Source organism: Prionailurus bengalensis, chromosome B4, assembly GCF_016509475.1.
Source record: "Prionailurus bengalensis isolate Pbe53 chromosome B4, Fcat_Pben_1.1_paternal_pri, whole genome shotgun sequence".
NCBI lineage: Eukaryota > Metazoa > Chordata > Mammalia > Carnivora > Felidae > Prionailurus > Prionailurus bengalensis.
In genome coordinates, this window is record NC_057358.1 from 80,033,483 (window position 1) to 80,043,480 (window position 9,998).

Sequence of the window (9,998 nt, forward strand, 5' to 3'; positions counted from 1 at the left end):
CTTTCGCATCAAGCTTCAGAACACAGGCGAGTCAGGTTTCCTGGCCCCCCGGAAATCGGAGCGAAGCGTGCAGGCAGATGGCGGGGCCTGGAGGCTGGGAGAGACCCACAAACCATTTCTGCTGCAAGCAAGGGGTCTTTTTTTGTTGGTGACCACGATCTTCCTGCTATGTGTCACCTGAATTTTTTCACCCCAGTCCCCTCTTCTCCCTCTCCCTCTCCCTCTCTCTCTCTCTGTCTCTCCTCTCTTCTCACTCTCCCCTCTCTCTCTTTCTCTCTCTCTCTCTCTCTCTTCCTTTTCCTTTTTGGATTGATGGGCTGTTCCCTTTTGCATTTTCGACCTAGGCATCTGATTACAAGTAAAGAGCCACTGAAGTTCATCTCATAAAAATGCCGCGAGCTCACTTTGATCTGCGCGGACTGGGTCCGAGCCTAAGTAGGCGCTAAAGCCAGGGAATGGCGGCTCCGGCCAGGGATCCGGGTGGCCCAACAGGGCAAATCCCGCCCAGAAGGGGCATTTCTGTGCTGCTGCGACTGGGTTTGGACACCAAGGTCCAATGGCAGTGGCTCCATTTCAGACTGCTTTTAAGGCATTTCCCTCATTTTAGAGCATTTGGTGAGGGGCCCAGTGAAACTGGCTCGTAAAATGGGACTTTTATGGGGAGAAATGGGGTCGCGTTGCTAGCCTCCTGGGACAATCCCTCAGCGGAGGAAGGTGGGTGGGGCTGTGGGGGCAGAGGAGCTGCCCTTGTCCTGCCCCTATCCCCTCCAGGAGCCCGAGGAACTTCGGAGCAGCGGCGGCCGGCTTGGGTGACCTGTCTTGGGCCCCTGGCCTTGGGGCGATGGCCAAGGCTGAGAAGAGGTGGGGGCCAAGAACCAGCAATCCCACCCCTTTCTAATTCTCCGGCTGGGATTATGAAAGGGATTATGAAACGCCTCAGTATTGCTCTAAGGGAGAAAAATTCGCGCAGAAAGTGCATGCCGATTTCTAACGGGGGCTCACCCTGGCCGGCCAAGCCTCTGGCCCGCTGAGGTTGTTCACGCTCCTGTTGCTTATCTTTTACTGACTCCACATGGGACTGAAGTTACGGTCCAAACCCACCGGAGCTCTAACGGCCCCTCTTTTCTCCTTCCTGGCTTTCCCTCCCAGTGCTCGGTCCGTGGGATGGGACCCTTTCCCGGTTACCCCAGTCTGCTCTCTAGAATCGGGAGGTGGGCAAGCTGGAAGGCCAGCCAACACCGTGTGTGGGGTGTCCCAGGCGGGAACTGGGAATTCGGGAGCTACCGCCCCCTTCTGAAGCCGCTTCTGGTATCCGTGTGTGGACTGGAACATCTCTGGAGTCTGTCACGGCCCTGGTCAGGGTACCGCATCAGCTGCCCAGACTGAAGCAGCTGCCTGCTAGGGGCCGGGCAGGCAGGCAGGCTGGAGGTGGTGACTGAGGCGCCCAAGAGCCGGTGAGGTAGGCAGGATGGATGGTTCTGCCCTGGAGGATTTTGGGTGAAAGATGGGACTCCAGGATTGTGGAAGGGCCACAGGCACCCGCGAGGTGGGGGAGGGGAAGCCACCTCCGCACCGAGGAGTGAGGCTTGCCAGGGCTCTTAGGGACTGATTTGGGGCCACAACTGAGTCTCATGTTGGGGGAAGCACTCCTGGGGTGCAACCTGGGGCGAACAACTCAGTGTACGCTTTGGAGGGGGCCTGGACCTACGGTTGGGCAGGGAAGGGGCCAGCCCACACCATGGGCATTCTTGCCAATCAATGCCTTGCTGACCTCAGCAACTAGGGCCTTCGTTCCTTGACCCCAGCAGCAACCTCCAGTTGCTAGGATCTTTAAAAAGTCGTTGAAAAATTAAAAATCAGACCCAAACTGGAAACAAAACATTGATCTTCATGCCTGACTTTTAGGGGGAAGAATATTAATTCTCAGAAGCCTCTGTTGGGAGACCCTAAGAGTTTCCTGGACATCAACCTCTTTGACATTCTTTCTTGCCTTCGTTTTTGTTTCAAGGAAATAAAGCTGCCTGTGGCTCTTTGCAGCCGCCTTGCTCACTTTTATGGTGGCCCTGGAATAAACTTTGGTGGTCAAATTCAAGTGCTCAGGCCCACAGCTGGCTCCTCACAGGAAGCATACCCCCTCCCTACTGTCGGCCCTGGCAGTACAGAATTTGCCTTGGGGGCTTAGGCCCCACAACACCCCGGAGACCAGGATGGAGAGGGAAGCAGGGCCCTGGGGTGGGGGGGGGTGGGGAACTGGGGAAAAGCTAAAGCTGAGACTCTGATCCCTTATCCACACCTCTGCAAGGGATAGGGGTACCTCTCACTTCCCTCTTGCTGGTTCCTATCACTGTTTGGGGAACATTTTGCCTCCAATAAACTTGAGTTTAATGAGGTCAGCACGAACCCCATAAAAGCCATAGTCCATAGTTCCCCATCATTATAATTAAAAACGCTAGCCTCAGGTCACCCTATAAAAAGGGGTAGAGGAAGCAGGAAAAGCAACAGGATTTTCTTCTTGCAGCCCCTCCCTGACAGAGAAGTCCTACACTTTAGCAAAGCCCCAGTCCCGGTCCTCTTTGCCCTCATTTAAGATCCAGCTGGGACTAAAGAAGGGCTCAGGAAGAATGGCCCAGCAAATAATGGGTAGAGGGGTGCTGGAGGCCTACCCTTGGGTATCCCAGAGCTAGCTCAACAATGGGACCCGCGGCCAAGGTAACTCCACCCTGGGTGATGCTCTAAAGGCTGGTCAAATCTGGGGAGGCAAGAAGGCTGAGAAAGAATGGATTTGGGGAATTATATCTGGGAACAGGATGCAATTTTTTGTGTCTTGTCCATCTGGTCTGGGGGCCGCAGTACCTCACCAAGATCAGAAAGGAAAATAAAATCCAAATAATATTTTTAAAGTGGAAATCAATTTTAGCCAAGGGTTAGGAGTAAAAAAAGAGAGAGAGAGAGAGAAGGAGAAGGGTTGGGCCATTTCTGCCTTTCCTGAGTCCTTGGGGACGGTGATCCTCCCCTCTTACCTGAACAGATCATGCCCTGGCAGCTTCTCCTGGGATCCAAGGGTGCTTTCTGCTTGTAGCGATTGCTCAGGCCCCTTGGATCCAGTCCAGAACCTTTCAATAAAGTGATTCACAGCTGCCTAACTGTGTCCATGGTGCCCAGAGGGATGAGAGGCAGAGGGGGAAAGAACCACTGAGTTCACCTCTTGGGCCACAGCTATCTAGGAGGCTGGCAAATGTGGATGAGGGCAAGGAAAGGCTGAGAAATGGGAAAGAGGCACCAAGGCCTGCCTACAGCCCCCTTGGGAGCAGGGCCTGGGGGCCTCCACTAGGGAGTGGCCCCGGCCCTGCCCTGCCCACCCAGGTTCCTCAGCTCCTTTCCACTGCCCTGCTAGTCTGTCCAGTGGACCCACAGCTGGCCCCACTGGCCACCCCCAGCCCCCCAATCACTCAAGGACAGGAGCCCCAAACCCAGTCCCCCATCATGTCCTTCCTGGACCCTGACTCTGGGCTTCTTTTCAGCCCCCAAGCTGAGGCTGAGCCCCAGACCCAAAGGACCTGGGACAGAGAAAATACACAGATCTCATTTCAATCTTTGTCTTTGGGGTTGGAGATTTAAAAAATCCACAGTGGATGTAGCTTTCTGCACATTGATTGACAATAAAGGCAGGCATGAAATATTCACCCAGGGCCACTCTCTCATACTAAATATTTAACACAACATTAGAGAAGGTTTTTCCCAGACTTCGCCAGGCACCGGCTGGGCGGCTGGCGCACTGCTTACCACTCGTTTATGACTAATCTGAGTCCCTAGCCGCCGGCAGCACAGCAAGCCAGACAAAGTTGGGACACTGGCTTGCTGCTGGGCTGCCTCACCTTTGGAAAACTTCATATACTCTTCTGGGGAGTCTCTCCAAAGGGGAAAGGGAGTCTTAACATACAGCCCTGGCCAAGAAAAGAATGGACTTCTTCAAACTCTTGTAAACAGGCACTGGCCCTCTGCGGGTTGGCAGGGTAAGAGTCCTTGAGAGTTGGGGGGAAGGATTCACATCTCTTGTGGGACCAGGCAGTGGGGAAAGAGGTCTTCATTCCCCTCCTCAATCTTGGGCTCATCACCGGGAGGAGGCAAGACCCCCAAACGTGGCAGCCCTCCTCCTTTCCCCAATCCTGGGTGGGGGGGAAGAGCAGCGGCTAGAAAAAAAAATACAATTACCCCCTCCCAGCCACCGCCCCCGCCCATCCCACCGCCCACCCCACCCCAACCCTCTCTCTCCTCCTTTGCTCGCTCTGTGGAATGGAGAGGAGGGGAGTGACGAGAGAAAAACGAATACAAATCTGCAATTGATTTTCATAATGTTTCTGCGGTGTTTGCAAACCAATCGCCTGAACGTCCCCATCTTACCTAAGAGAGAACCCCTCCTACGTCTGCGAAGTGCTCCGAACTGATATATGACAATATCTACTTTGGATCACGTGCTCGAGGAGAGAGACTAAGACGGATAACGCGTCATCTCGCCTTCCCAAATTTTCCCCCCTCGCTAGATCGGGTCCAAAACCTCCATCTGGAGCCGGCAGGAGAAGAGAACGATGTTTAACTCGGTCAACCTGGGCAACTTCTGCTCGCCGTCGCGCAAGGAGAGGGGCGCTGATTTCGGCGAGCGAGGGAGCTGCGCCTCCAACCTCTATCTGCCCAGTTGCACTTACTACGTGCCCGAGTTCTCCACGGTCTCCTCCTTCCTGCCCCAGGCCCCCTCTCGACAGATCTCCTACCCCTACTCAGCCCAAGTGCCCCCGGTCCGGGAGGTCTCCTACGGCCTGGAGCCATCCGGCAAGTGGCACCACCGGAACAGCTACTCCTCCTGCTATGCGGCGGCCGACGAGCTCATGCACCGGGAGTGCCTGCCTCCCTCCACGGTCACCGAGATCCTCATGAAAAACGAAGGCTCCTACGGCGGCCACCACCACCCCAGCGCCCCGCACGCAGCCCCCGCCGGCTTCTACTCCTCAGTCAACAAGAACAGCGTCCTGCCTCAAGCCTTCGACCGTTTCTTCGACAACGCCTACTGCGGCGGCGGCGACGCGCCGGCCGAGCCCCCCTGCCCGGGCAAGGGCGAGGCCAAGGGGGAGCCTGAGGCGCCCCCGGCCTCGGGACTGGCGTCCCGGGCTGAGGCGGGGGCCGAGGCCGAGGCCGAGGAGGAAAACACGAATCCCAGCTCGTCCGGTTCAGCCCACTCGGCGGCCAAGGAGCCGGCCAAGGGAGCCGCCCCCAGTAGGTAGCAGCGGCCGGGATACAGGCGGGCAGCGCGGGAGGGAGCGGGAGAGGGAGGGCGAGAGCAGGGGGGAGGCGAGGGGAGCGGGGACGGCCTCGTGTTTTGGGTCAGTCCGATTTTATGTGGAGTTTTATAAGCATTCAAAGGATTTTATTATAACCTACAAAGCCCTCTCTCCCAACGACTCGACTTTTTACGATGGAGAAGGGGTGGGGAGGGAGGGAAAAGGGCTCTTTGGAAAAGCCGGGTGAACCCCCCTCCCCGTTATCTCCCTCGGTCTGTGAAATTTTTAAAAGCGCCACCATCGCGAGCGATATTAACTTTGATCGTGAACTTAGAAGAGCATTTAAGGAAGGATGGGGAGCCGGGCTGCCGGGGGGTGGGACGGAGGGGAGGGGTGGAGGGGGAGAAAGGGGAGGGCGAGGGAAAGACAGGGAGAAACTCAGAGAGGGGGAGTGGTGGGGGAGAGGCAATGGAGCAGAACCTGAGACCGGAGAGGCCAGCCGGGACTGCTCTGCTTCTTTTAAAAACTATTTTTGAAATGTTCAAACTATGTGTTCGCGGGTCCTTGAGCAGAACTCCAGCCAGCCAGCCGGGGAGCCTGGCGACAGGGGGTGGGGAGAGGCGGCTCAGGGGGCTCCCTAGGCTCCAGGCCTGGGTCTCCGTGTTTCACTGCGGTCCTCGGCCTCAGCGCCGGCCTAGCCCGGTAGCTGGGCAGGCGCGGCCCCGCCGGGCGTCCTGGGGCGCCAGGGCCCCCGGAAGCGGCTCTCGGGTGGCTTTGGTGCCTGCTCGCTCGCTTCCTCCCCTCCTCCCCACTGCTCCCGCCCGATCTCACTTCTTCGCGCCTGTTCTCCGCGGTCCCCCTAGATTTGGGGGGGGGAAGGGTGGTGGGTTCTCAGAGCCACTAGGAGGGCAGCGCAGGAAGGGGCAGAGGACAGCGGCTGGGCAGGCGCCCCCCCCCCCCCCCCGCCCCGGGACGACGCACTTGGCCCGGTGGCTTCCTTCTCCCCCAGACTCCGTCAGCCAAGGCTCTCTCCCGAGGGGAGGGGCGCCGACCCTGCGGTGGCCGGGATCGGACGAGCCGGACCTGGCAGGGGGTCCGGGGCTTGCCCCAGCACCGCGGCCGGGGCGAGGAGAGCAGGCCGGCCCGGCGGGAGGGCTGCCTGGCGGTGGGCTGGGAGAAGGGCCGCTGAGCGCTCAGCGGGCTGGGGTCGCCCGGGTCTCACGTGTCTCTCTCCCCTCTCCTCGCACTTGCCCCCTCCCCTCCCCTCCAGACGCCCCCCGCACCCGCAAGAAGCGCTGCCCTTATTCGAAATTCCAGATCCGGGAACTCGAGCGAGAGTTTTTCTTCAACGTGTATATCAACAAAGAGAAGCGGCTGCAGCTGTCCCGGATGCTGAACCTGACGGACCGACAAGTGAAAATTTGGTTTCAGAACAGAAGGATGAAAGAAAAAAAACTAAGCAGAGACCGGCTGCAGTATTTCTCGGGAAACCCTCTGCTGTAACCGCAGACCGGGCCCTTTTGGGGGAGGGGGGGAAAAGGGGGAAATTATTTTATTTTATTTTTATTTTTTATTTTCTAACTCGCCTTCTTTCCGCGGGTGGAAAACTGGACTGTGGCCAGGGCTGGCCCCCACTGCCGTCGCCCGCACTTCTTTCTGGAACCTCCTTCACCTTCCGTCTGACTCTCGCTGTGGGACAGGGACCGAGCCTGGAAAGAGGGTGGAAGGGAAGTGTCCGACCCAAGGCGAGTGGACATAGCTGGCGCCGAGGCCAAGACTCTTTATTTAAAAGAAAACACACCTCGCGACGATGTCTTGCTGCTTGGATTGGGTGGGGGAGGGGCGAGAGTCGTGGGCGCCTGAGAGAACAATCCTTGAACCAAAAGCCTTCCCTTGCCCAAGTGAAAAGATCTGCTAAGACACCGTGTCTGCGAGGGGAGACATCTCGGGCTCCCCGCCCCTATCCCACCTAGCCCCACTGCTAGGGGGCAGCTAAATGTGATCCTGCCTTGCTGTGAAATTTCTGTACCTTCGACCTGGTGTTAGGTGTGCAAAGTCCTTGTCCTACCTCCGTCTGCGCCCAGGCCCCGCCTGAGCCTAGTTGTTCTCCCCGTGAACGTGTAGAGTCCTTTTTTGAAATTTCTTAACTGGTGCATTGAGGTTTCCTAACCTATTTCCAAACGTGCCCCACTCCATGGATTTATAGCTATATAGTCTATGCAGTTGTTACTTCCCTTTTTTTTTTTTAAGGAAAAAAAAAAAAGATTGGGGTGGAGGAAGCCGTAGGGAGGTGGGATTGGGCGCCTCCCCCATGCTGGGGCCTGAATTTTTGTAAATAAATTTCACAAGCGTTGCTTTCTACCCAGAGGGGACGGGGTGGGGGGGGGGGAGGACTCGCCTGGAATGAGATTCCAATCATCTATCTCTCTCCATGTGCGTGAGTGCGCGTGTACGTGTGCAATCCCCACCCTACTCCCGTCCCAGAGGGATTGCTGTGAATTTTTTTTTTTTTGGTGGCAAATAAAGATATTTCATTCTGTTCAATATTATGATTTTATTTGACCCTTTTATTAGCCCCCTCTCCTCTTAAAATCCTCAGTGCTCCCAAGGCGGAGGAGGAGGAAGGCGGGGAGAGCCCAGCTGGTGAGGACAGGCTGGTGAAGTTGAGGTAGGCCGGAGCTGGTGAGCCTGCACCCTCACTCCGCTGGCTGGGGCAGAGCCTGGCGGTAGCTTCCTCCTGCTCTCAAGCTGAGGACATTCCGGTGCTACTCTTAAAGCTCTCCTTTCTCACGTGCAGCCCGAGCCGCGTCCAAACTCCCAGCAACGCTTTCTGTTTAAGTACACGTTTGTTGTGGAGTTAATTGTAACCATCATCGAATTTAAATTTATAGGAATGTTCTTGGCTCCACCGCCCTCCCGCCAGATGTCTCCGTCTGTCGCAGTTAAATGTGCAGGGTTGAGGGTAGGGCTTTCATTTTTCTTTTCTCCATGAGAAGACTGTATTGGAATTTTTATATACAGTTTTGAAGGAGGGAGGGGAGAGGAGGAGAAACCAGCCCCCTCCCTTTCTTCACCAAGACTGGCCCCTGAGGGTGGAAAGGTAGGGCCGGCCCCCCTCCCCTCAGGCACAAATGGCCAGGGTCCGTCCTCCAGACACAACTAGATGCCAGATTGGGGCCACCCTGATGTTTATACATTGGGTCTCCCAGAGTAGAAAGCCCCAGAGATTTGTTTTGTAAAGGGTTGGCATGAGGTGGGGTACCGGATAAGGAGGTGACCCATGGGGAGATTCACCACACCCATCTATATTTGCTGCTTTTTTTTTTTTTTTTTTTTGGTATAAAGATAACCACAGTCCTTTCAAGTGCTTTCAGTGGGGGCACTCTGTCAGTCTCTGCTCCAAATTCGTTATTTAGGGGCAAAGATTTGGAACTAATTCTTCTCATCTTTTCCGTCTCTTTGGAAACTGTTCTTATGTAAGTCAAAGAAAATGTTTTGGTCAGTACACCTCTGTGGAATGAAAGGCAAAACACCTTGAGGGTGGACAATCACATCCAGGCTCCGTCGTTGTTTTTGATGACAGGGATCCATGCAGCTTAAGTATCTGAATCTGTAATGTGTACATGTGAGTCTTCAGATGGAATTTGCAAGCTAAGGTATATAGGCAGCCCCACAATTCCCTTATGTGCCCACACACAAATATTTTAAGTCAGTGTACCTATGGGTGCACATGAGAAGGGATATTATATGTATACTTCTTGCTGTAGGATGGAGTAAACCTGACCACATGCACATTAAGGGCTTGTGTCCTCTGTGGTGTGTAACCACTGGCAGTGTTTATGAGCGTCAGCAATAATGCAACTAAGGGTCCTCTGTGTGTGTATGTATGTGTATGCGCAAGACCCCTCTAGCCATGATATTTATCCCCTAGTCGTATGAAGGAATACTGTTGGCCTGCTGGCCATGTTGCCTATAAAATAAGATGGAGATAACTCTATAGAGCAAACCTGTTTATAAGGCAAAATATTAATCTCTGAATGGATAGTGATTTTGGAGAAAAAGATTTAAAACCTACAACTACCACTTTCCCTGCAAGATGCATCCCAGGAAAGATCCCTGGCCCCAGAAGGGATTTCAGAAGGCTGGGTGTGTGTGGGGGGGGGGTCATAGCAAAAGAAAAACAAAGGCTTCTGTGACCCCGGCCCAGGAACCTGCCAGTCCTTGGCGACCCTCTAAAAAGAGAAAAAAGGGGTCTCTGTCCCCCAAACAAACCCACCTTCTGGCCCCTGGGACGTCCAACCCCCCTCGCCGGTCAGGGGCATTCTGGGCTCAGCCTCTCTGGGTAATCCCCTCCAGCCGAGGCGCTGGCCGGGAACAAAAGATCTTCGTCTAGACGCCGCCATAAAGCACCCCCCCGCGCCTCTAAACCCAGTTTCATTTCGCCCTTAACGACCCAGTCTGGCCTGTGTTAGAAAATGCTTCCGCTCTAAATAGTAAACAAACCCACAGCGGATGGTCTTGGCTCCCCCAACACACCCCAGACCCCCACGCCATTACCCTCTTGCCCTGCATTTTCCCCCTCTTCTCTTCCAGCTTTTCTCAGTTCCCAGCTCCCCACCCCCCCACACCCCCCAGTAAATAAACCCGAGGCCGAGTTCAAAGTTTCTCGGAGCTAAGGAGGAATGTTGGTTGTAAAAATCCAAGTTTATAGCGCACGTGGGAGTT

At 55.3% G+C, this 9,998-nt stretch overlaps 1 protein-coding gene across 1 annotated transcript; it reads left to right on the forward strand.

The window, feature by feature from the left end:
* The first annotated feature begins 4,237 nt into the window (after positions 1–4,237).
* Positions 4,238–7,819, forward strand: HOXC11 (homeobox C11). The gene is made up of 2 exons (XM_043564145.1): positions 4,238–5,268; positions 6,544–7,819. Exons 1-2 carry the CDS (start codon positions 4,587–4,589, stop codon positions 6,774–6,776), a joined length of 915 nt encoding a protein of 304 aa, XP_043420080.1. The 5' UTR covers positions 4,238–4,586; the 3' UTR covers positions 6,777–7,819.
* Positions 7,820–9,998: the final 2,179 nt, after the last annotated feature.

Coding starts and splice junctions, on each gene's coding strand:
- HOXC11 (XM_043564145.1), top strand. CDS start 4,587: ATGTTTAACTCGGTCAACCTGGGCAACTTCTGCTCGCCGTCGCGCAAG. Junction 5,269..6,543: donor GGCCAAGGGAGCCGCCCCCA/GTAGGTAGCAGC, acceptor CCTCCCCTCCAG/ACGCCCCCCGCACCCGCAAG.